At 38.7% G+C, this 27,060-nt stretch overlaps 2 protein-coding genes across 2 annotated transcripts; both read right to left on the bottom strand.

The window, feature by feature from the left end:
• Positions 1–625: 625 nt before the first annotated feature.
• On the bottom strand, positions 626–16,181 carry LOC114250724 (facilitated trehalose transporter Tret1). Its single transcript, XM_028184711.2, has 7 exons — positions 15,813–16,181; positions 10,731–10,960; positions 9,166–9,489; positions 6,328–6,460; positions 3,053–3,270; positions 2,260–2,439; positions 626–1,538 (listed from the first exon to the last, which is right to left on the bottom strand). The coding sequence occupies exons 1-7, from the start codon at positions 15,874–15,876 to the stop codon at positions 1,302–1,304; spliced, it is 1,386 nt and encodes a 461-aa protein (XP_028040512.2). The 5' UTR covers positions 15,877–16,181; the 3' UTR covers positions 626–1,301.
• Positions 16,182–18,132: 1,951 nt separating this feature from the next.
• LOC114250725 (trypsin 3A1) lies at positions 18,133–25,924 on the bottom strand. Its single transcript, XM_028184713.2, has 6 exons — positions 25,704–25,924; positions 24,925–25,106; positions 24,486–24,583; positions 23,105–23,272; positions 22,415–22,533; positions 18,133–18,400 (listed from the first exon to the last, which is right to left on the bottom strand). The coding sequence occupies exons 1-6, from the start codon at positions 25,793–25,795 to the stop codon at positions 18,250–18,252; spliced, it is 810 nt and encodes a 269-aa protein (XP_028040514.2). The 5' UTR covers positions 25,796–25,924; the 3' UTR covers positions 18,133–18,249.
• Between the last annotated feature and the right edge of the window lie 1,136 nt (positions 25,925–27,060).

Below are 27,060 nucleotides of genomic sequence, written 5' to 3'. Positions count from 1 at the left end.
TTGACTTCTTCCGCTTCGCTTCAGGTGATCAGTTCGCTGTTTCGCTTCGAGTAGTTCCGATTACTCACTAACTGCGTGCCATTACTGCAACGCTTTTAAAGTCGATACGACATCTCTAGAATCGTGTAGAAAATTCCTCACAAGTCGCACACACACATCGAAAGTACTTTTCGATGTACTTTTCGAAAGTACTTTTCGATGTGTTTCCGCTATCTGACAATAGAAGGCGTTGTACTTCTAGTGCGTTCTAGGTGCTACTATATTAGAGTTATTGTCGCTGCAGTTTGGGTCATAAAACACAGCCGGGCTAGGAAATATTCGCTTCACCACTCCGACTTTTATGACCCAAACTGCACGGACAAAATAACTGTACTATAGATCCTTCAATATTCGTTCGACTGTTCGGCGATAAATAGTAGATGGAATAAATACGTGTATTTTATTATTATTTTTATTTATTTGTTTTGAAACGGATTTTCATTTAGATAAGCGACTTAGATTTCATTTCATGTGTATTCGATTCATAATTTAGAAAGTGCCAGTTTTTCCTATCACGTACTGAAATGTAATTAATGGATGTTTGTACTAAATTAACATTGCTCTGGTAGGTATTAAAACACTTTAGTTTTAATCAGTAAAATTTATTTAATTCTGTATTATCCTTGATATAATTGCGAAATAAAATACTTTACAGATAATGTTTTCGAATCAAATTTTACCCTATGTAGGAATTATGGTGCTAATGTGTTAAGTGGTTATTGGAGCCCATAGACATCTATAACTTAAATGCGCCACCCACCTTGAGATATAAGTTATAAGATATGAGATATAAGTGAGTTAAGTAAGTATAGTTACAACGGCTGCCCCACCCTTCAAACCGAAACGCATTACTGCTTTACGGCAGAAATAGGCAGGGTGGTGGTACATACCCGCATGGACTCACAAGAGGGCCTACCACCAGTAATTACGCAAATTATAATTTTTGCAGGTTTGATTTTTATTACACCGTGGAAGTCAATAGTGAACGTTTGTTGAGTACGTACTTCATTAGAACAATTGGTACCCGCTTGCGAGATTCGAACACCGGTACATCGCTCAACACGAATGCACCGGACGTCTCATCCCTTATACCACGACGACATATAGGAGTATATTTTAAGTAATGCATTTATTTTGTGTCTCTCTTTAAAAGCTTAAAAGATAACGGGTATGACGCGTTCGCAACAGCGTAGTTGAACAACAATCGTATTTAATCACATAATGTGTAATGTCAATTTAATATCTTCACACAAATCCCGCATTCAAACGAAAACCGGTTCACTTTTCGTCCAGAACTTCTGTATTTCCTGTAGACTTTTCCCTTTCGTCTCGGGCACCCACAGCGCCGTATACAAAACTCCGTACAGGGTGACGGCGGCGAACGTATAGAACACCGCGTGGGCACCGAATTCGTTCGCTACCGGAGTGTAAAAGAGAACGGTCATCGAACTACAGAAGAACGAAAACATCATCGACGCTCCGGCCATCCGGGAACGGAACTGCGGACAAAGATTACATAGGTACTCAAAACTATATATATGTGGAGTATTTTTTAAAATTTAATTTTATTTAAATCTGACAACCCAAATTTGTGGAGGGGCTGTCAAAGTCGGTAGGTAGTCAGAAAAAAAAGATTAGTGTGTGTGGTGGTGGTAAGGTGTAAAAGTGATTAAGTTGTTGTTTTTTGTGTAAAAAATAAAAAAAAATAAGGTGAGATCTATTTCTCGTTATTCCGCCGTCCTACATATATGTATAGAGCTGAAGTCGTCTAAGGCAAAGGTTATTGTATCTGAGGGATCCGTAAAGACGTGTCTAGGGCGTCCACGGTGACTGGCTCCTGCGTGATCAGGATTCGGGGAGTAGTCAGCGGCGGCAACGATAAGGCGGTTATCATGACGCATAGCCTTATCGAAGTACCGTTCCGACGCTGACTTCGTGTATTTTCGGATCGATTCAAGGCCCAGGTAATCGTGTAGGTCAACGTTTCCTACGAACTACGGAACTCGGACGGCTAACCTGCAAAAGCGGGATTGTAGGGTTTGGAGGGTGTCTATGTGTGGGTGGGCCGCGTGAGCGAACACTACACTCGCGTAAGTCATGACTGGCCTTATACAAGTTTTGTAAAAGTATGTGTATAGAGTACCTATAGTAACATATTTACGTATCTATCATCGAAAAACTAAAACAAAATATTATCGTTCTTATCAGATCATTTTGTACCTGGAATGTAAAGACTTCAGCCATGATCACCAGCGGCACGGGCGCGAGGCCGGCTCCGTACGCGAATAAGCAGACGCACACGGCCGAAGCACCCACCCAACCTGGACCTTCCAGCAAGAAACACGTCGCCAGGGTCGTCATGCAGAGAGACACTACGAGCGAACTGCAAGCCAGAGGAATCTGCGAATTGTGTGGAAAGACAAAGCGTGTGCAGTTATTGGACGATTAATTGCTTTAAATCCCGTGAACACGATGAGTCTAATAGATGTTTGATTAATTACGAGCCGGATCCGATGTTTACTGTCGACTGCGCCAACAAACAAAGGGCCTTCAGATACGTAGGCATCTTAATAAACCCGCATGAAGTCTGCGATGTGACGAAGCTAGGTGTTATTTAGTATGTTCGTTTACATCTGTGAGTATATATGACAGATACTTCGAGAAAGCGGCGCGACACGAAAACCCTCTTAATATGGCCGCCTGAAACATGTATTTTCGGATCCCCCGGATTCACTCTCGATACTTTTAGGATCCTTAAGTACCGGTCAAGAGTTCAACGAGCGAACTAACCCATAGATATAGCCCACTGAGTTTCTCGCCGGATCTTCTCAGTGGGTCGCGATTACGATCCGGTGGTAGAATCTGCGAAGCACTGCTCTCGCTAGGGCTAGTGTTAGCAAATTCTCTCAGGCTCAGCCCGTGAGCTCACCTACCTGTCTGGGCGTAGCTGGAACAGCTTTTTAGACTAACAGTGAATAGGTAGAAATAAAAAAAATTGACAGAAATGACAAACCTTTCTCCCGAACCTCTCAATGGACATTGTGGTGAGGAATGAACCAGCCAGCTGTAGCGAGCCCACGAGAAGGGCCAAAGTGTTGGGGCTCCACTCGGTACCCGCGCGCGTGAACACGTCCGCCGCGTAGTTCATAAGGGCAAAGCACCCGGACAACGTTTGCATTGCCATCAGCATTAGAGTCATTCGAAGGGCAGAGAACGTCGGACGATCACGGACTGTAATGATATTGCTTCATTTTTTTAAAGTGCTTTTTGCTGTTTCCTGATGTGGCACTCAAGATAATCAATTACGCTTCTGTTCAGGAAACTTTATTAAACCTCAGACGCTTTTCGCGCCAATTATATTTTTTTCATATTTAATAAGGAAAAAATGTTATTAATATTCAATGTTCAAAAGTGTCAGTTCTTTTCGGAAATTCCGCAAATGCGTATTCTGACGATAATTATCAGATAAACCAATATACATCGCATGCAGAAGTCATTTAAGTGCATATGTATTTGCACATCTGTGCCATACTCAATTGTACAATTAAATGTAACTATTGAGTTTTGTTTTCTATTCACTTCTTATCGTGGAGTGTACAGGTAATTGCAGACACGAACATTGACGTAACATCATAATATTTAATCATGGGATTATAAATCATATCTGATGTTTACATAGGCGGCACTGAAAATTTCGGGAATTAACGAAGTGACACAACATTACTATTTAAAAATGTATTTATTGCTTTTCGAAGTATTCTCCGCGAAATTTGACACATTTTTCCTTACGATGGAACCAATCATTGAAGCAACCATTCCATTCGGAAGTTGGGGTCTCCAAAATGGCCGTTTTGTAGGCGTCCACAGCTTCTTCAGGTGATGAAAATCTCTGTCCACGCAATTTATTCTTTATTTTAGGGAAAGTATAGAAATCATTAGGGCTTAGGTCGGGGCTGTACGGCGGATGGCCTAATAATTCTATGTTTTCTTGCTCTAAAAACTCTTTTGTTCTGTGCGCGGTGTCAGAACTCGCATTGTCGTGATGGAGGATGATGCGGCGGTTGCAGTTCTCTTTACGGAGTTCAGAAACGACCTGTGGCAAACAAATGCTAGCATACCATTCTGCATTAACCGTTCTTTGTCCCTCAAGAGGAATAGTCGTAGCATGGCCGGTTTTGGAGACAAACGTGGCCACCATTTTTTTTGCAACACTCCGTGAACGAACAATTTCTGTTGGCTTTAACTCATTTTAAAACACCCAAACTCGTGACTGGTTTTTTGTTTCGGGTTTGTACGCGTATATCCAGGATTCGTCACCTGATACAATGTTGTATACGGCATTTGAGGATCCTGCGTGGAATCTTTCGAGAGTTCTGACGCACCAAGTAACGCGAGCCGCTTTTTGCTCTTCACAGAGCGAATGCGGTATCCATCGGGAAAACACTTTTTTACACCTAATTGTTCATGCAAGATTATTTGTATTTGACTCATGCCAATGTCTAAAGTTGCCTGAATTTCGCGGTATGTCACATGTCGATCTTCCTCAATCAGCTTACGCACAGCATCAACGTTTTCTTGGGTGACTGCAGTTTTTGGACGACTTTGACGGGGATCATCACTGAGCTTAACACGTCCACGTTGAAACTCAGCAAACCAGCGATAAATTGTGGTTTTGGATGGGGCTTCATCACCAAATGCAGAAATCATCCGGTCAACACACTGTTTTTGTGTTAAACCACTTCGAAAGTCATAATAAATCATCGCTCTTGAATTTTCTCGAGTCAATTCCATTTTCTCAACGACTAAACAAGTTTGACAAAACCTCGTGACAAGACCGAGAATCTTTTTTTAAATAAATAAATGGTATTCGATTTTTAAAACCAAGGAGTTTTCAATTAAAAATATTTTAATATGACAGGAACAGTGGAAATATTCCATTCCCGATACTTTTAGTGCAGCCCTCGTAGTTGGTATATTAAATTTTAGTTATTTCGCGCACACATATAGAGGCCATGCTAGGCAATAACGCAACGCGAGTTTTCGTTCTTGGAAAAAAATAAAAAAATAAAATTCAATACATACTTATTTTGAAGTTATTGAATATATTTATGTAAATAATTGTCACGAGCTTTGAGCGTTCTTATAAGAAAATCAACTCAAGACACACATAATTTGAATTTATTAAAATGCTTCAAGATGATGAAACATATATTCGTAAAGCACTCACGGGACTCGCTTTGAAAGCCCTTCGACTAATGGTAGGACCTTTTGTGAGTCCGCACGGGTAGGTACCACCACCCCGCCTATTTCTGCCGAGAAGCAGTAATGCGTTTCGGTTTGAAGGGCGGGGCAGCCGTTGTAACTATACTGAGACCTTAGAACTTATATCTCAAGGTGGGTGGCGCATTTACGCTGTAGATATCTATGGGCTCCAGTAATCACTTAACTACCCGGTGGGCTGTGAGCTCGTCCACCCATCTAAGCAATAAATAAATAAAAAACCTCATGTCCTAAACGAACTGTTGCTGTAAGGTCTACGGTTGACAGCTTACCGTAAGATCAAGGTGTTGCTCATGTATTGTCGACCCACAACGTAGAAGTAGTTATGTATTGTAATTATAAAATTAAATATAATTTTACACTGTTAACATTAATGTGAGCTATGTATTGTAATTATACACCGTCTATGTGTGTGTGCTATGTTGTTTGCAGTTTTTATGTGTATTAACATTGTAAATAACACGAAAAAATTATACATTTAAGACACAGTAATAAGTATGTACAGTAAAGAGCTTAAGTATGATTATGTAGGGAATAAAATGAGATTTATATATGATGTTAGTTGAGACAATAAAAAAAAATACTAATACAAGAAAAAAATTATATCATATAACTAGATAAGGTAACCTACAGATACACTTTTTTTATTTTTTTATTGCATTGATGGTTGGAGCTCACCAACCTGGTGTTAAGTGGTTACCAGAGCTCATAGACAACCACAACGTAAATGCCGCCACCCACCTTGAGATATAAGTTCTAAGGTCTCAGTATAGTTACAACGGTTGCCCCACCCTTCAAGCCAAAACGCATTACTGCATCACGGGAGAAATAAGCGGGGTGGTGGCACCTACCCGCGCGAACTCACAAGAGGTCCTACCACCAGTAATTATGCAAATTATAATTTTGCGTGTTTGATTTTTATTACACGATGTTATTCCTTTGCCGCAGACGAACCACCCGTTTCGGAATCCTGTAAGGCATTATTCAAAACGGCACCATTTTATTTACCCACACTCTGCAGTGAAACACGTGGCGCCTCGTCATATCTCCGCTGCTCCTCCTTTAGCTTCGATATCTCTTCGGCGACGATTTTGTGTTGCCCATTCACGCTTCGCAACCAAGATATTGTGCTGGCTGCTTTCTATAAAAACAATGCTTTTTTACTTGACGATATTGAGTAGACTGGTGCCATCGGAGACTGTGGACGTTGTCACGCGAATTCCGCCACTCATCTTTAGTGCATTTTTTCTTTTCTTTTTCTTACCAATGCTGATAGCCTTGAGAGGCTATATCAGCTTCGCCCTAACATGTAGGTGAGCTCACGCGAGTCAAACCAAAGTGATGCTAACACTGGCCCTAGCAAGAGCAGTGCTTCGCAGAATCTACCGCCGGATCGGAAACTCAGTGGGCTGTGTGTGTGGGTTAATTCGCTCGTCGAGCCCTTCGTCGCAAGCGACGGGCTCGACGAGGACGGTGACCGGTGCTTGTGGTACCTAAAAGCACCGTTAATGGATCGGGAGGATCCGTAATGACGTGTTTTGGGTGACGTCGACATGGTGCATGAGACCGAAGTCTCAATTGTATTGCTTAGTCGGGTGTGCACCCACGACCCACCCAGACCACCCCCATCCAGACTCACGATCAACCACCTGGTGTTCAGTGGTTACTGGAGCTCATAGATATGGACAGCTTAAAGCCGCCATCCACCTTGAGATGAGTCTAAGGTCTCAGTTTTTCGGTACAACGGCTGTCCCACCCTTCAAACCGGAAACGAAATACTGGCTGTGAGCTTAATGAGAGTTTTTTAAGGTTCTCGATAGCGTGAAAATTATTGAAATAATTTGAGTTAACTTTTACGCTATTGAGACCGTTAAAAATTCGCACTAAGAACACAAGGCAGAACTAGGCAGACCGGTATGTGCAGGCTCACAATACACCCTACTAATATACATTTTCTTTCATTTTTATTCCACAATGTTATTCCTTCACTATGGAAGGTAATGGTGAACATTTGCCAAGTACGTATTTCATTAGAAATATTGTTACGTGCCTGCGGGATTCGAACACGGACCCAGTCGCATCGCTCGATACGAACGCACTGGGCCTTTTATCCTTTAGGCCACGACGACTTCAAATTTCTTTCACACTTCAAACTTAATGTTTAAACAGGTATACGTGAATTCACCGTTGCAGAATGTTTTTTTTAAAGGCATTTATGACCTGGTAACTAAGACCTTTAAGTCATGTCTTATTTTAATTTATATTCTTATTTTTATGAAAAATGATAATATGCAATCAAATGAAGATGATTAATTTGAGACGTTAATCAACTGCGATGAAATTAGATGAAATGAGATGAGATGATATGGGATGAAATATAATCTCAGTGGTCACTTACTGAGATTTTTTCAGTGGACTTTTTGGAGGATCCCGAGAAGTTACGTCCAGCGGCTTTGTTTCATTTTCCCACATTTGTGCACTTTCACAGATATTAAACAGTTAATAAACCACCGTTATTACACATTTAAACCTGAAGAAACACTAAATAGACAAAATAAAACAAATCCCACAACTTCACTCCGCGCGTTCCCGCCAAAAAGTCCGTTGCAGAATGAGGTGGGCTGGTCAAACCTACCCTCATATTTGATTTGTCACTAATCACTATCGTCTTTAAGCTAAATCAATAATGTATCTTTCGCAAGGATTTCCGGGACCACATGTACTTTGTAATACTTGCACAAAAAAGTTAACGTTAATGTTCATAGTCTAATTGAATATTTCCTGACATTGACGTAGAAAATCATTACGAAATTTAACCGTCCTAAACAGTTTTTCGACTTTGGTATTGGCTGTTTTTTTTTATTTTTACCTTAAATCATCATACGTGTTATTTGTAATAAACAAATTATTAATTATGTTTTTTGTGTGCAACTTCACGTTCCAGTGCAACAAGGGTTATTGATTAGCGTCATCATGAAGTCAGAGCGCATATCAAAAGCACCTACGCTTTTTACAATCAAATCATTTGTTCTCTTTTTAATGCAAATTTATTATTATTATAATAAAATTTATTTTCCATTTTTAGTTGGATTTTCTACAAAAGCGTATTTTTTTAGTTTTCTTAAACTATTATTTATTTTTCACTTTTTAGTTGAATTTCAATTTTTTCAATTTTTTTTTTTCAATTTTTCATAAATTTTATCTGTATTAGTCGGTAACTTATCCGAGAAATAGGTGATCGACGCGCCTGATAGTTTCCCTTCTTGGTCTTGACGCAGACACTCCGGGTCTCAGGTAAACAAAAAAATCGCTAATCCTGATTGTCCTGGTATGGATAACGGATTAAACTGTTTAAAATATTGAATTGTCATCGGTCCTTAATAAGTACGCTAAATTTCGAGTTAATCCGACGTTTTGAAGGGGGTCAAAATCATGTTCAAAGATTCCGTTACATACTAACTAACATACGTATGAAGCTAATAAAAGCGTATTAAAAACGCCCTTCTCACTGAAGACACAAGGTGGTAGGACCTCTTGTGAGTCCGCACGGGTGGTACCACCGCCCTGCCTACTTCTGCCGTGAAGCAGTAATGCGTTTCGGTTTGAAGGGTGGGGCAGCCGTTGTGACTACACTGAGACCTTAAAACTATATCTAAAGGTGTGTGGCGCATTTACGTTGTAGATGTCTATGGGCTCCAGTAACCACTTAACACCAGGTGGGCTGTGAGCTCGTCCACACATCTAAGCAATAAACAAAAAAAAGTCGGATAAAGTGACAATTCGATTTGTAATTCCCATTTCGTCTCCGCAATGTGTCCCTAAACAAACTACAATAAACTACCTCACCTTTTCGTCGCCGATCTTCAGTAAATAATTCGGTGATTCGGGCATAAATGAAAACATTATGACGTGGATCCCGCTAATGCTTAGATACACAATTTGATTGGTGGCATAGGAACAGCTCATTCCGACGGCGTAAACGAATATGACTCCCAGTTTCGACACGGTTATGGTCAGGGAGCCAAGTGCCCCTCGCCAGGCATCTTCCGATATTTCTTTGACGTACACAGGCACCGCAACGAAGCAGCCGCCCGATGCTATACCGGCTATGACCCTGGCTGCTATCAGAGACGGGGTGTTGATCGAAGTCAGCTTGATCGTCCAAGACACCTGAAAGTTAGGGCGGTAATGAGAAGAGTAACATGATTAATGAATCTAGGTTTGGCGTCGATGGTGTCTGGTCGAAATTTAAATCGAAAAGAGGTAAATTTTGTTTTATTGGTTCAGGCACCATAGTTCGAATCTTCTTTTTAGACGAGGTTCACATTTCTTTATTATTATAAGATGGTATTGTTGAGGCTGAATTTGTTTAAAATTACGTATCTGATCTTAATCTTGAAAGACCTTATGGTATCCGATAATTTCTATTGCATTTGACATATTTTTTTAAAATTGATTGGACAGATGAACCAGCTCACGGTCAACATAGCTTTAAGTGTTTACCGGAGCCCATAGACATCAACAAAGTAAATGCCAACACTCACCCTGAGACATGAGTTCAAAATCTCAGTGTTTATTGCACAACAGCTGCCTTTCGAACCGAAACGCCAGACTGCTTCACAGCAGAAGTAAGCAGGTAGTAGCTACCCGTGCGGGTTCACAAGACGTCCTACTACCATTGAAAAATGTTTACCACGGTGTCTATTGCGTATGCGTATTAAAATTTGGTAGTTGGTTTGGCATTGGTTGAATTTTTGAACCGACATTGCCCTGTTGTCAGCCAGTTGCTATCCCGGTTCGTGAGTACCTGGAATTAGTTCCTTAAGCTACTAGAGACTAGGTAGGGAAGAAAATCAGCGCTCCGACAGAGTTATTGCATTCGAATCGACCTGCATATGTTTGTAATAAGACTAGCCGTACTCGCCCGCTTCGCTGGGCATTTAAAATTAACATTATTATTTATCGTCATTATTATAAGGGAGTCCAACACTCATATAAATATTAGCCTATACATTAAGTACATGTATTTTCTACATGGATACCAAGTCTCAAGTCAATCGGATACTTGGTTCAGTAGTTATAACGGAACATTCGTGAAAACCACTGTAGATTTACCGGTCACCGTCCTCGTCGAAACCGTCGCCTGCCACGAAGGGCTCGACGAGCGAATTAACCCACAGACACAGCCCACTGAGTTTCTCGCCGGATCTTCTCAATGGGTCGCGTTTCCGATCCGGTGGTAGATTCTGCGAAGCACTGCCCTTGCTACGGCTAGTGTTAGTAACACTTCGGTTTGAGCCCCGTGAGCTCACCTACACGTTAGGGCGAAGCTGATATAGCCTCTCAAGGATATCAGCATAGGTAGGAGAAAAGAAAAAAAAGTAGATTTATATATCAGTACAGATACGTACACATGACAATAAGGATACTGCGATGACGCACAGCTTCCTGCCGAAGCGATCTGATGCGTAGCTGAAGAAGGGTATCCCACATATAGCGGCGAGAGGTAGGGCTGTGGCCACCCACGAGACCTCGTCATCGTTGAGGGGCGTGTCCGCTGGAGACTGTTTTGACTTCAGCACGGGCCCCAGGGGAGACAACCAACCGATCTGGATGCCATACGTGAACGTTGGTATCGTGGCTGTAATAAATCTGCGTGCTTAGTTTGAGTTTTTATCTACTCGATTTTTTTTATGGGTGGACGAGCCTACAGCCCACCTTGTGTTTAGTGGTTACTAGAGCCCATAGACATCTACAACGTAAACGCGCCAACCACCGTGAGATATAAGTTCTAAGGTCTCAGTATGGTTACAACGGCTGCCCCACCCTTCAAACCGAAACGGATTAGTGGTTCACGGCAGAAATAGGCAGGGTGGTTGGTACCTACCCGTGCGGACTCACAAGAGGTCCTACCACCACCAGTCGATTGCGTAAAAGTTAACTCAGATTTGTATGGAGTTGGAACAGCGCCCCTAGCGGCAAACATAGGGGCACACTGAAATGAGTAGTACCTAATGTCTTGACGCTAAATAAAAAAGAAGTAAGTCATTCAAATTATTCGTTTTGTTATTTAATTGGGCAGACGAGTGAGAGCGAGACGTGGTCGATGAGTGTGCTTAATGCGAGTTTTTTAACTTCTTGATCGAAAAAAACGTAATATGCAGTTTAAAAACTAATAATTTAATAATTGCAAATGGCAAAATTAATAACAAAATAACAATTAATTTTATCTTTTTTATTTTATCGTGTTGATACTAGTCAGGATATTAGAGTGAAGTTATCTATATATATAAAAATGAATTGCTGTTCGTTAGTCTCGCTAAAACTCGAGAACGGCTGGACCGATTTTGATAATTTTGGTCTTGAATTATTCGTGGAAGTCCAGAGAAGGTTTAAAAGGTATAACAATTTTGTTTTCCCCGTCGGACGGATTCCTTTTGTTTGTTTTAAGTTTATTTTATACAAAAGTTTAGGTCTTTTATTTATCGATTGAAGCACTACAAAGTCTGCCGGGTCAGCTAGTCTATATATAAGTATATAAAAATGAATTGCTGTTCGTTAGTCTCGCTAAAATTCGAGAACGGCTGGACCGATTTGGCGAATTTTGGTCTTGAATTATTTGTGGAAGTCCAGAGAAGGTTTAAAAGGTAAATAAATATTAAAATGCTCGGAATTAAATAAAAATAAACAATTTTGTTTTCCCTTTGATGTGTCCCCCGTCCGGCCGATCCCTTTTATTTGTTTTAAGTTTATTTTATACAAAAGCTTAAAACTGTAATACTTAAAACTCAGCATACCCGCTCTTTGATTACAAACGAGTACTTAAGACCTTCTTAAAGCTATTTTAAAGTGTTTTTATTAGGTTTGGTCTCCTCTACGTCTACCCTGGATGTTCAAAATAAAGGCTGTCACTATTTGCTATTCCGTTACATACGAACAAACATTCAAAGCGTATTAAAACGATAGTTGAAGTCTTAAAGGCCCAGTTTTCCCCTGTGTTACGTATGCCCAAACAACAGAGACCGAGACATGATCAAATACACCCCAAATATTAAATATCTTTGACAGAGATCCGAGAGCTAATCGCTGTTCTCTTGTACATGCTGGGTTTATGGAGGAATAAAATATTTAGTATTCAAAAACCGTAGCATACATTCATTTCACCTTCAACGTTAATGAGATGGGTATGTAAATTAAATATTTACTGTCGATCGTTTTTATATGATGACAGAAGAGGGTCCAAGCTATGTGACGTAATTTGTTTAATTGCATTAAATTAACATCTCGACGATCCAACGACTGTTAGTTGGTTGGTACTGAAGGCAAAATTAAATTTTTTCAAGGTAGGTATCTAAATTAAGTATTTTCTGTCCATCGTTTTTGTATGATGACAGAGGAGAGTCCAAGCTATGTGACGTCATTTTTTTAATTGCATTAAATTAACAGTTGGAAGATCCAACGACTATTAGTTGGTACTGAAGTCAAAATTTACTTTTGTCAAAAACATACTTATTGTATTATGTCAAAGCAACTCTTGGTTCGTTGGAATAACCAGAGAGTATTGTATTCAATATAATCATAGTCCATATTAATATATATAAATTACGTGTCACGTTGTTTGTCCGCGATGGACACCTAAACTACTGAACCGATTTTAGCTTCTTTTTTTTTTAAATATGCCTTTTGTTCCAACTTAGGCCATAGGATGGTTTTTATTTCGATTAATGGTCGCAATATTTATTAATTTACAATAAAATTATTTCTTATATTGATCATTGTTAGTAATTGTAAGTTTCATAAGTCTAAAACAGATGGCGTATTAAATCAGTTTTTTACAGACAATTGTAATACTCTCTGACATTAATATCTCATAGATGGCGCTGTGTTAAAAATACCAACGTTTCACATAAGCTACGATTTAATGGCATAAACGCCACGTGTTGCTGAGGCTAAAGTATAAGTGAAATTTATTTCGTAGTAAACGCAATACAATGAAATCCAATTGTTATTACTTTGTTATTATATTTTTTGGTATTAGCATAGCCGGCTACGTGTTAATTAGAAAACAAAAACCTTAGTCACAGCAACGTGTGGCCGGGTCTGCTACAACAACAACAAACAAAGCGAAAAGTGCAAAATTTGTGCGATCGTACCAAAAACAAAACTAAAATACAAATCCTTTAAGGTAATTTTTACTGGTGGTAGGACCTCTTGTGAGTCCGCACGGGTAGGTACCACCACCCTGCCTATTTCTGCCGTGAAGCAGTAATGCGTTTCGGTTTGAAGAGTGGGGCAGCCGTTGTAACTATACTGAGACCTTAGAACTTATATCTCAAGGTGGGTGGCGCATTTACGTTGTAGATGTCTATGGGCTCCAGTAACCACTTAAAATCAGGTGGGCTGTGAGCTCGTCCACTCATCTAAGCAATAAAAAAAAAACAGTTAAAAATAAATCTTAAGAAAACAATTGAACTAAAATTAGAAAGTTTCAATTGTCGAGAGCGAACATTTGTTCTACATTCGGTTATTTATAACCGAAGTTTTTCATTCTAATCACATTAACGTGTTTAACTAAAATATATAGGTTTAAATAATCATCACGACCAAGAAAGTATTTGCTGAAAATCGTATCTGTTTCATAATCGAGCCGCGGCGTAAATTTTTTATTTTATTTATTTATTTATTGTTAACCTAGAAGTAGAAACACAATCATAATTTACATCTGTGTAATAGGGGCCATCCCACATACGAGGGATACTCAAAAGGGGCTCAAAGGAAGTGTGAAAGTAGCCCCGGTAATTAACAAATTAAATAGCGGACGGTTAGCGTGGTATGGACATGTGATGCGTAGAGAGAAGATGCATGTGACTAGGAGACGTATGAAAATGGTAGTGCAAGGTAGAGGGGGAAGTGGTCGACCGAAAAAGACATGGATGGAGTGTGTGAATGACGATATGAGAGAGAGATAGAGGAGTGAGTGTTGAGATAACGGCTGATAGAAGAGAATGGAATAGAAAAATTCGCTGTGCCGACCCTACCTAGTGGGATATGGTGGAGTAAAAAAAAAGAAGCTCAATTGGGATAATGTGATACGTTCTCATTGGAAAGAAAAAATAAAATAATAAAAGATAAGTTAATAAAAGATAGTTGCGTTATATGTGCGCGTCATAATTCGTATTAAACACCTCTAGTACAAACACTACTAACGTACTGTTCAATGAATTGGGCAACGGGAATGCGATGGTTTTGTAAATAATTAGTTACGTAAAATCTTTATACAGCTTACGTATCCAGCCTCAGTAATCGTGAAGGTTAACTTCTACCTTTAGTAAACATTGTATTATAATTATTAGGTATTTGAGATTTAGTAGCGCATTTACGGTCATGATATATTATGTTTTGAAGTCGTCGTGGCCTAAAGGATAAGACGACCGGGCATTCGTATCGAGCGATGCACCGGTGTTCGAATCCCGCAGGGAGTACCAATTTTTCTAATGAAATACGTACTTAACTAATGTTCACGATCGACTTCCACGGTGAAGGAATAACATCACAGAAGCCTGAATCGCATCAAAGACATTCCTAAGACAAGTTCGTGTATATTAAGGAAGCTACGAAAAATTTTCACCCCGTAATCCCTCACGGTGGCAGATCTTCCCTCTGTTCTACCCAAAATGATTTACTAACTTATCTTTTTAATATTACGAAACGCATTGCAGCACCATTCAAATTTTTTTTCAATTTACGGACTCTCGCATGAATTAAGTGGGTGGATGTTTTTTTTTTTTTTTTTTATGATTGAAAGATTACTGGTGGCCCGGAGGCCTTTCCAGTTTCACCAGGACAGGTGGGCGAGCAAAGGCTCAGCCAGGAGGGGTGGGATTTGCTAACAGCTACCCGAGCGCCTCCGAAGGAGACCTAACAACTCAAGAGTAGCTGCTTCGCGAATGAATCTACTACCGGATCGGAATCGCGACCCGCTGAGAAGATCCGGCGAGAAACTCAGCGAGCTGATTCATGGGTTAGGTTGCACGGCGAACTCTTTGTCGAGTTCGACGAGTACGGTTACCGAGGTCCCTAAGCCTGCTCCTAGAGCTAAAGGCGTCTAGTGCAAAGGTTATTGGATCTGATGGATCCGTAAGGACGTGTCTAGGGCGTCGACGATGACTGGCTCCTGCATGATCAGGATTCGGGGAGTAGTCAGCGGCGGCTACGATAAGGCGATTATCATGACGGGGTGGATGTTTTGGTATTGTATTCTATAAAGCCCTTAAAATTATTCCTTCGTTAGGCATTCAAACCTATTGGTGGGCAGGCCTATAGGTTTGACTGTATACCACATTATGGGAATCACAGACGCGGGAATTTATTAAAAATTTTACTAATTATATGCAGTGTGGCACAGGTCATATTATATACAGTACGTATTCTAAAAATAATAAAATGTTGGAATTTCCTAATTTTCTTTGACAGCACATATCTTGGAAACTTACCCAATAAAGCAGTGAAAATTTGTTTATTAGCATTGCTTTCATCTTTTTGCCGCTTTCCATCCATACTGATTATTAATTGGCTGTATAACTCCGGGATGCGTAGACCGAATAGACGAAAAAAAAAAACCAGAACCGTAAAGATTAAATTACGTTGACACTTCTTATAAATCACGAATTAACATCAAAATGTTGAAATCACGATGCGCGTTTATGTCATGGTTGAATTGATTTAGCAAATTTAGATTTTCGTATTTAACTCGGCCGCACGCACTCCGCTGTACGTAGCGCGCGACTGACCATCATAACCTATATTCGCGACGCGGACAAATGAATGAATCGTGGTCGCGTGATGCACCTACACATTCGACTAATCTACATTCGCGAGCGTCGAGGAACGTCTGTACTTTGTTTTGTCTATATTTTGTAATTATAGATTGAATTTTAAATTGTTTATTGAAATTAAACTTCTTTAGGCGCGTTAAGAGTAAAATTTAAATCGCGACAGATTCGTTACGACTAGAGAGAAAATTATAATTTAGGAAGAGTAAGAGTGAGAAAATAGACAGAGAAGTTTCACTTCTTTCACCTGCACCAAGTTGCACGCGCACCATATTTTTTTGTTTTATTCTAGTTTGTACATATTTTTACCGACTGAAGATCAACAGATGAGCATATGTCACACTTGGTATGATTCTAAATAATTGTATGATTTATGATAGCACGTCTTACATTTTAGTAATGCAAAGGTGTCACGAATGCGTGCGTATTAGACACATGCACAAATAGGCCTGGCGATAAATGGACATGTGAGATTATAGAAGATTTAATAATCATTTTAGATCATTAAGTAGGTAACGGCTTAGTGTTCACCACCAATCTCAACTTCTCTTCTAAATGTAGTTTTAATAAAGTTAAAAACGACTATAAACGATTTCAAAGTGCAGGGTTGACTTAAATAAATTATTTTTAGAATATGAACATAGAACCGGGCACATTATACCTGTACGATTCTCACCTTCTTTATTGCCAGAGAAGACCACTCTAGTTTATTATTCACCATAATATATGTAGTTGTTGGTGTTGCTTAACACGTTCGCGTGAGCAACGTCTTATAACGTTGTGTTTTTTAAATTACTAGTGGTCCCGCAGTAGTCGAAATTCGACTATAATTAATTGGAGTTGCAAGTTTGTTACTACGTAACAGTATTATGATTGTATTTTATACTTCTATAATCACAAATTTCGCCAAGGCTACTCTATGAGAAAATACTAATAAAGACAAACAATATTTAATCTATTCTCAATTTGACCACAGACGTCAAGAGCAAAAGTTTGAGGTGGGGCAGCCGTTGTGACTATACTTGACACTTTAGAACTTATATCTCAAGGTGTCTATGGGCTCCAGTAACCACTTACACCAAATGGGCTGTGAGCTCGTCCATCCATCTAAGCAATAAAAAAAAATCACTTTCAACACATTAGGTGGTAAGAGTCATTTCTTCAAGAGACAAAATTAGTACTTATGTACTAGCAAAATAAAACAATACACAGCACAGGATTCTCATCATGCTCCCGCCTAGTCTTAATTCTTTCTTTCTTAATACACTATTATATTATACACTTATTTACCTGAATTAACAGTTTATACGTCAGGAATCAAAGTAGTACAACGGCTATTGTTTTCGTGCTAATGTAAAATTGTAATATCTTTTTATGAAGTGTAGAAAGGTAAATTAGGGAATGAAAACTTTAATAAATTTTAAAATAATATACCTACATATTTGTATTCCATTGAACGAAGGCTTGACCTTTAATAACTTTTTTCGACCGCAAATTTAAAGTTCAAAAACAAAAAAATAAGTACCTACCTAATTATTTTGAATTTTACTACGGCAGATATTCGCTGAGTGACCACACATGTGTAGGTGCAGACGTAAAAACAAACGCATCACGCTTGCTCATATACTTTCATGTCAGTTCTAAAAAGTTTATTGCATTAGCAATAAGGTTTAAAATGCATTACGCAAAATTCTCATTACAAAAAAAAAACAGTTAGCCTCATAAATTGAAATCCGTTAAAGATAGTTCATTTGACTACCAAACATAGACTTTATTGCTGTCGTGACAAAGTAAAAAACATTTGTGAGAATTTTTGTTTTACAATTTAATGTTTGCGATCTTTCTTAACACGTGATGGGTGTCCACAACCGAATATTTGATGGTTTGACGAAGATGTTACACAAAAATGGCGGTGTACAGTTGTAATTCTTATGACATATTTGACGAAAGGTCATCGGGAAAATTATCACATAAAACTTAGCTGAAATTTTAATATAATAACGTTATCTTGTATTGCCAGTTTGTCACTGTTAGATAACAATTTTTTAAACTCCAAACGATAAAGGGCCTATAGTAATATATTTGTTTTTTAATATTTTTAGATTATATCGTTAGGAAGATCTTGCGGCTTTATTCTGACGTCTTTAGGATATTCCTCCTTTTCGTTTAATTCAGGTTCAACCTCCTTCATCGCTTCTATAAGGTCTGCTGTCGTCTTGTATGAAGATATCGTGTGTTTGACGAAATCTCTAGAAAAAAAAGTTTGGCTTAAATTTTTGTATAAACCTGTTGTCTTTTTTGTCATGTTGTGACAATTACATTGCCAAGTCTCCACGAATGTACATTTATATGACATTTATGTATTTCTGGAACTATTTTTTTTTATTGCCCTTGTAGGCAGACGAGCATACGGCCCACCTGATGGTGAGTGGTTACCGTCGCCCATGGACTTCAGCAATGCCAGGGGCAGAGCCAAGCCGCTGCCTACCGCTTAATACTCTCCACAAGCCTCGTTTGAAGAAGGACATGTCATAGCGCTCGGGAAACACCGTGGAGGGGAGCTCATTCCATAGCCGGATGGTACGTGGCAAAAAAGATCTCTGGAAACGCACTGTGGATGACCGCAGTGGCTCCAGGTAGTATGGATGAACTCTACTCCGGTGGCGGGCGGTGCGATGGTAAAAACGAGATGCCGGTATCATCTCGAACAATTCCTCAGAGCACTCCCCATGGAACATACGGTAGAGAATACAGAGGGAACCGAAGTCCCTCCGCAGACCCAGAGGCTCCAAACGATCCGTGAGAATGGGATTATCGACAATCCGAACGGCCCTCCTCTGTATGGAGTCAAATGGAAGAAGCTGGTATTTGGGAGCCCCGGCCCAGAGATGGGAGCAGTACTCCACGCGAGGCCGGACTTGTGCTTTATAAAGCAAAAGTCTTTGTCCAGGCGTGAAGTACCGCTTTGCTCTGTTGAGGACTCCCAGCATTTTGGACGCCAACTTGGCTTTGCCTTCCAAATGACTCCGAAACTGGACATCGCTCGAAATGTCGACCCCAAGTATCCCGATACTCTCGAAAGGTTGCAGGGATACTCCTTGGAATTGCGGCGCCATGACAAAGGGGTCCTTCTTCGCAGTGAACGCGCAAACTTGTGTCTTTATCGGGTTGAATTGAACCAAGTTCAATTCACCCCATTCAGAGACTCGCCCCAGAGAGTTCTCCACTTCAGACACAAGTTTTGATCGTCTCTCTTGCACCGCGCTCAGAGAGAGACTCTGATGGCCGATATATCGCGCATCCCCCGTGCTGTCATCCGCATAGCAATGCATGCCATCAATGCATGCCACTAATGTGGCAAACATTATTTTGCATTTCAATATATTACTAGAGGACCCGCAGTAGTCGAAATTCGACTATAATAAATTGGAATTGTAAGTTTGTACACTATTATGATTGTATTTTATACTTCTATAATCACAAATTTCGCCAAGGCTACACTATAAAAAAATATTAATAAAGACAAACAATATTTAATTTTAATCTATTCTCAATTTGACCACAGACGTTAAGAACAACAGTTTGACAATAAATAGTATGCATGCGTGTGTGCGTCAAATACATGGTATGTAGTGTGTGTAATGTTTTCTTTATGGATTTAATGTATCTTTTAAGCATAATTTTAAAAAAATATTATCATTGTGCACTTCTTCTCTATATTCTCTATAAGTGTGGAAAATTTCATACTCCTCCGTCCGCACAATTTTCGTAAAAAGGGATACAAAGTTTTTGCTTCACGTATTAATCTATAGATTGACGTGATAACGTTTTTTAAATCTATGAACAGCGCGTGAAAAAATGTCGCGTTCCGCCTGACCGTGCAAGCGAGAGCACGGAACAAGCGATAGAGAGGTACGATCGGCCCAAGCCTTAGTTTATCGAAAAAACTGTAATTTATGTGTGTAACTAACTCCTTCTTTGTATTGTACAAAATAATGATAACAATAAAATTTAATTAATAAAAGTATGCAATTTTTCATCAATCTTTCTTTATGACGTTATCATGTAAAACTATCGTCCGTAAACCATAGACCTATATAGTAGGGACACGACTTAATGTTCTATACGTACAATTGCTTATATAAATAGCACCCATTTTGAAGGCACATACATAAACATATATCTATCTCGTTCTTACTCAGCACTTTAACTCGCAGGAAAACAATATAACAGTATTTCAGTGCGTACATAAAATGAAACATGAATATACGTAAATATCTCCGTCTCCGTCTAATGAGGCCGAAAATCCGCCATGTTTAGCGCGCCAAATGTCATTGTCACGTCAGTTCGGCCGTCTGTTTTGGGTTGTACATTATTTATTGACTTTGATATCGATTTAATATGATTAATTATATAAAATTTCATAATTTATCATGCTTAAAACATACAAAAATAATAATTAAAACGTATTTTATAGGATCTCAAGAAAGTCGATGCCCTAAAACTATTATCTATATGTATTTAAATTCATTATGGAGCCCTCATCCGAAAAATCCATTTTTCGGTCGGAATCTATTGATCATGACACTAATCATAAATACCACTTTAAAATATGTCATCAAAACATATTTAGACATTCTGTTTAGATATTTAGGGAAAAAGGCTACCGACAAAATCTCTTCGGAACTATTTAAATAAAATAGTTTTATTCCGCAGTGAGTAAAACACTATTGTAAATTTGTTAAATATTTAATAATTAAGTGATTTTAGAGCGGAAGTCACAAGGAATGACGTTTGTAATTAATGAATAAATGTTCTGTAGGTGTTTTTTTTTTTCACGCGATCCCTTGATAAGTTTAAAATTTGAATCACTCTCAAGCGAAAGTGATTCAAATGGTGCGGCGCACCTTCTTTGGGGTGCGCTGCGGTAGTATGTTACGGACTTTAGAGTCAGCAAAACAATTAAAATAGATTGTTATAGTCTAAGAAAAACACGTACTCAAAATACGATAACATTTAGCATACTAGAAATGGGCTGATGGCTTTGAACTACGCCATATCTTTATGTTTTGCGACAAACGACAACTTTATAAAATCAGTGTAGCAACTTTTAAAAATCATCATAGTTTACTTGGCAAATTCGAAGGACGAACTTGTCTTAGATTTCACCCATCTAAATCATATCATATTTGCACATAACAATATACCTACTTACTTCCCATTAAAGTATAAATTCTACAAATAAATAATACTCAACAATATTTAAAATAAAATGAGCCAAGAACGTTTATCGATAAAACCTGATAACATTGAAATCTTTTATACAGCACTAAAGCCGCCATGTTTTGTGGCCAGATGACGTCACAGTGGCACGAAATTTTGGTTGACGTTTCATTTCCATAGGTTTCCTACTTCATTGCCGTAAACCGACTTTACTGACAACCAATATATTTTTTAATGATTGTGATTTACATCGTAGTATTCAGAGTGTTGCATTCATTTTAGGCGTTTGTACCGAATGCTTAGAAGACATTCAGTTTAGTTTAATTCTTCGGCATATTGGCCTAGATATAAATCCCGTTCTTACTTGAATAATATAAATGACTAACATTTCAAAATTAATTCGCTTTTATAACGAATTATTAAAACTATCCCAGTTTATGGTGTATAATTTATAAAGTATAACCATAGATTATACACTTAGTATAACGATGTAAGATATATTTCATTGGTGCTATATCGACTGACAGCTTTTCGAAAAACTTCGTGGTTGCCCGGCGACGTCTCTGCCGCTCCGCCCGCATGCATGCCCCTCCAAGACCCACGAGTAGAACAAATAGGGATGTGCGCGTTATACTTTTTTTGAAGTGAAAACTTCTTTAGAATCGTTGTGATTTCAAACCGGATGCAACGGAAAAAACGACAGGTAAGAGACACAAATACAAAAATGTGTAGGTTGAAGCCAGCAAAGAACGAGACAGAAATATACATACTATTTAATACAGCGCCATCTGTGAGATTTTTTAATACTAACGTGTGTATGAAAGCTCTTGTAGTGAATTTTAATTTAGGATTATACCTGAAATTAAAATATCAATTCACAGAGGGCGCTACCTTACAATTATTTACTAATGACAAAATTTTACATATACTTAAGACGTTTAGGATAATTGTATTTTAATTTTGGAAGGTTTCACTTCTACCACGTGTGAATTGCACACATTTTGTTTTTTTTTTTATTTTTCTTTTTTTCTTTTTCTTACCTGAAGTAGAAGGCTTTGATGAAGACAGCCGGCTGATGTTCATCACCACAGTTTTCAGGACCGAAACTCATTATTCCCATCAGCTTATTCTTCTGCACGGCAGGAGCGCCTGCGTCGAACTAATAGCAAAGAGTTTTTACTAAAACATTACTATTGCGAAATCGATTGATTAGTGCACGTTCATTTTTATACATTTCAATTAAGTTTATCACATATCCACGGGTTTTAAACGTTTTTTAAATACATTTTAACACTACTATTTATTGTCAATAATTTCGTTATCACCTAAATAATGATTACTAACTACTTCCAACTTTATAGCAGGATTCCAATAAATTATTTATGTCTTCACATCTTAATTCTTAAGATACCTACAGGTTACATCTTCTGTAGCGCTACGTCATAAAAAAAACTGCAGCTGGGTAATTTCGTTAGTGTATTTCATTGGAAAGCTTCAGCAATTATGAATAAACAGAGAAATAGGCAAAGCTCCCCCATAGACACAGCCCACTGAGTTTCTCGCTGAATCTTCTCAGTGGATCGCGATTCCGATCCGGTGTTGGCAAATTCTCTCAGGTTGAGCCCATGAGCTTACCTAAGCTGGGCTTAGCTGGAATATCCCTTAGACTACCAGGGTATAGATAGGAAAAAAAAAGCAAAGCCCTCTGTCTTTACGATAAGTATATTTACCAGACAAGCGTCCCGGGTGCCATTCCTCAATGAAGCACAGAAGAAGTCTCTGGTTATCTGTAGTCCGCTGACTAATTGGAAAGCGTCCACACAGTATCTGTGTGAGCGGATCTTGAGACGCGCCGAGAGCAAGCTTGGTGTGTGCTCCCTAAACGCCGTATCTGTACCCTATTATTTAAGGCCTTCCAAGTTTGATTTGAGCTCGTATATAAACAAAGAGCATTATGCTGAATGAATTTTATACACGGTAGTGAATTGCTTATAAAGTCACTGTAAATCATTTTATTGTAACAATGAATAAGGCCTGCTTTTTTAATGACCGATGACCGATAAAATAATAAGTAATTATTCACATTTCTGTAGTTGCAAGATGTTATTTCATGGCTTTTTAACACGGTTTTATATACTTCGTTGTGTGTAGTTAGGGATGTATGTGACGGAATCTTTGACCTTCATTTTCAACGGGGTTAAGACTTCGATTAATTGAAAGTTTGCACACGCAACAGTAACCGATGACAATTCAATCAAATCCTCCCCCAATCACGCTTCGTGAGTTCAAAATTGCTCTTACAGAGGAATGGCAGGATATTTACCAAAATCGTATAAGAAACTTGGTTTACCTACTGCATGCCAAGCCGCGTAAACGCAGTAATGGAAGCACGAGGAGGTAATACAAAATATTAAAATTCAAGAAAATCATATTGTTGTACAAAAACGTCATGTTTTCTATTTTTGTTTTTTAAGTAGGTGAGATCAGCAGTTTTTTTTCTCTTTATGTAATTTTTAATAAATAAAATGTAATGACTTATAAATTTTATTACTTTCATTTAAGGGGTATTATATTGTCTATTTAAGCACCGTTTATTTTATTATGATACCGTTCTTAGTTTCCAAGATTTATAGGTTTCTTTAGGGGACCCGCATTCATTGGTCTCGAGTATAATACTATAATATCACTCTGATGTTCTGATCAGCGTTAATAGAAAAAAAAAGAGAGGAATTCTTTGTTAGTTTGGTTTGCTAATCGAGCGCGTTTTTTAAGTTTTTAAATTATTATTTTTTTCAACGAACGCCTTTGATATATATAAATAATCATGGTTTTAGTTACTCTCGTGTTCTATTGTTTTCGTATGTTGTATGACTCTTGTCAGAGCGGTCGTGGTCGTCATCCAGTATCATTGCTGTGGTCGGATGTTATCACGCCTGACGAGAAATCGCCACTCCTCCAGGTTTTTCGTGAGCCTGGTACACTCATGCAAACAGCCGCCAACTGCCGACTTGATCTGGTCGGTTCATCTCATGGGCAACCTTCCATTGGAGGTGTTCTATTGTACCTAATCTTAATCTTACAGTAAAGAAAATTTATAAAAATCATGTTTACCTTAACAGCACCCCACCCGGAAACGGTAACAAAGCTCTGAGCGTAAGGCTCCTTTGTCCCTTCATATATCTTTATTAGGCTCACGTGTGGTGTGAATTCTGCAACAATACATTTTCGTATTGTACCTAGCTTGTTTTTTTTTCTTCTGTGACCTCTTTATTTATTTTTTATTGCTTAGATGCGTGGACGAGCTCACATCCCATCTGGTGTTAAGTGGTTATTGGAGCCCATAGACATCTACAACGTAAATGCGCCACCCACCTTGAGATATAAGTTCTAAGGTCACAAGTATAGTTACAACGGCTGCCCCGCCCTTCAAACCGAAACGTATTACTGCTTACTAATATACCACGGCCGAAATAGGCGGGGTGGTGGTACCTACCCGCGCGGACTCACAAGAGGTCCTACCACCAGTAAAATTCTTTACTGTCAAACATACCTAAATTTGTAGATAGTTTGAGAAGAGCCACATCGGCATGCGGTACTGGTTCTTCTTCGAACTTCGGATGTCTGACGACTCCTTCCACGTCAACGAGAACCCCTCCTTCGTGGGGCAAAGCGCTACCGACGCGAAGTTTCACGTAATTTTTTAAGGACTTCAACGCAGACACCTGGAGAACGCTGATGGAAATATATACAGCACAGTTTCATTATTGCCATAAAGAAAAAAGAAAATGTGCGGCCATGTTTTCTTTCGATACGAAACCACGAAAAATGTATTGTGTGTTAGTAAATTTTTTTTGTGTCTTCCAGTGGGTCCGAGAACGGTTTTAGATTCACAAAACAGTCCAGATTATTACAATTCATTCAAAAAAGTTTGAAATTTTCGAACTTAAGACGTATGTATAGGACGTCTTTCAGGTCCGCTAATATATACCTATTTAAGTACATTATATGAAGGAACAACGTCGAAAACTTAAATAATGTCTATTATATATTAATTTATATTGATAAATTTACAAGCCCTTTTATATATTTATTACACCAACGCCCCTTCATCCGAAAAAATCTCAAATAACTTTCAATCAATCCTTAATTTTAGTGAGATTTGGATTCTTAATTTGAAACAACTTGATAACCATTATATCTACCTACTGGCGATCATTGTATAAAATGTTTGTAGATATAATTTTACTACATGGAAAGCCTAATTTTAATTGTTTTTTGTTTTAGATACAAACTAATAGCTCAATAATAAAATGATCATAAAGAACTCACTAATTCAAACAATGAGCCGCCGTGACCACCCAGTTCACGTCGACAATGGCCCCAGCACACCAAAGCCTTCCGTTTATTATAACCGCCGCCATGTAGGGGTAGTTTAGGGTGTCTGTGATATTCTGCCTTTTAAACTTTAAGTGGGACTCGTCGTACTGATTGGGGTGATCGTTGCGAATTCTAAGGGCTTGCTTGTGGCTTTTGTGAGAACGCCGGCCATCGATTTCGGGGTTTATCGCAATGTCGAATTTTACTGTAGAAGAAAGTTAACCTTTAAGGAATTCTCACGAAATTTGGCAATTACGTATTTTTTGGCTACGCATCTTCCATTAGCTTCGAGGGGCTATTCTGGTAGCTGGAAGGCGAACTCACGAGGCTTAGTCTGAGATAGTATGTCTAACATCGACTTTGGTAAGAGCAGTGTTTATTTTTTTTTTCTACCTATGCTGATAGACTTGAGAGGCTATTGCTTCTCCTTGACGTGTAGGTGAGCTCACGGGGCTCAAACCGGGAGTGTTGCTTACACTGGCCCTAGCAAGAGCAGTGCTTTGCAGAATCTACCACCGGATCGGAAAAGCGATCCACTTAGAAGATCCGGCGAGAAACTCAGTGGGCTGTGTCTATGGGTTAATTCATTTACTCGTCGAGCCCTTCGTCGCAAGCGACGGGTTCGGCGAGGACGGTTCGGCGAGGACGGTGACCGGTGCTTGTGGTACCTAAAAGCACCGCAGTGCTTCGCTGAATCTACCGCCATATCGGAATCGGGACCCACTGAGAAGATCCGGCGATAAATTCAGTGGGCTGCATCTGTGGGTTAAATTGCACGACGAACTCTTCTCTTCTTTGTTGCATTTGATGGGTTCGAAGAGTACGGTAACCGGAGTAAGCTCATTACGGTAGGCAGGTAGGTCGGAAGACATTTCAAGCATTTTAAGCCGTATTAATCACGATAATAGGTTGAGGTTAAGTCTTTTAATTGTACGTGTTTAAAGAAATAGGTGTAATTGTAACAGTTTTAATAAATAAAACCTTTTTTTTACATATTTTAGCACAATCACGAAGAGATAAACTGGACTTGATTTAGATTTTCCAGGATTAATTAACTACATTTGTTGAACAATACTTTGGCTTCAAAATCATCTTAAGAGACCTACCAACTTCATACTTACGCATAGAATCTTCGGCCAAAGCTTTGATAATGAATAAGATGACCACACTCAAAACGAATATAAAATTCATTTTTCTGTTTTAACTTTAATAAAAAATACGTAATTGTTGTTCTAAATAAAATAAAAGAAATACGAAAAAAATAAATTTATTTCTTATCGATTTCATGATTTAGATTCATTTTTATTGT

The sequence above is a fragment of the Bombyx mandarina genome, chromosome 20, assembly GCF_030267445.1.
Source record: "Bombyx mandarina strain Sakado chromosome 20, ASM3026744v2".
In the NCBI taxonomy this organism is placed as follows: Eukaryota; Metazoa; Arthropoda; class Insecta; order Lepidoptera; family Bombycidae; genus Bombyx; species Bombyx mandarina.
The sequence above is the reverse complement of the archived record's forward strand: the minus strand, read 5'-3'. Positions and strand labels throughout refer to the sequence as shown.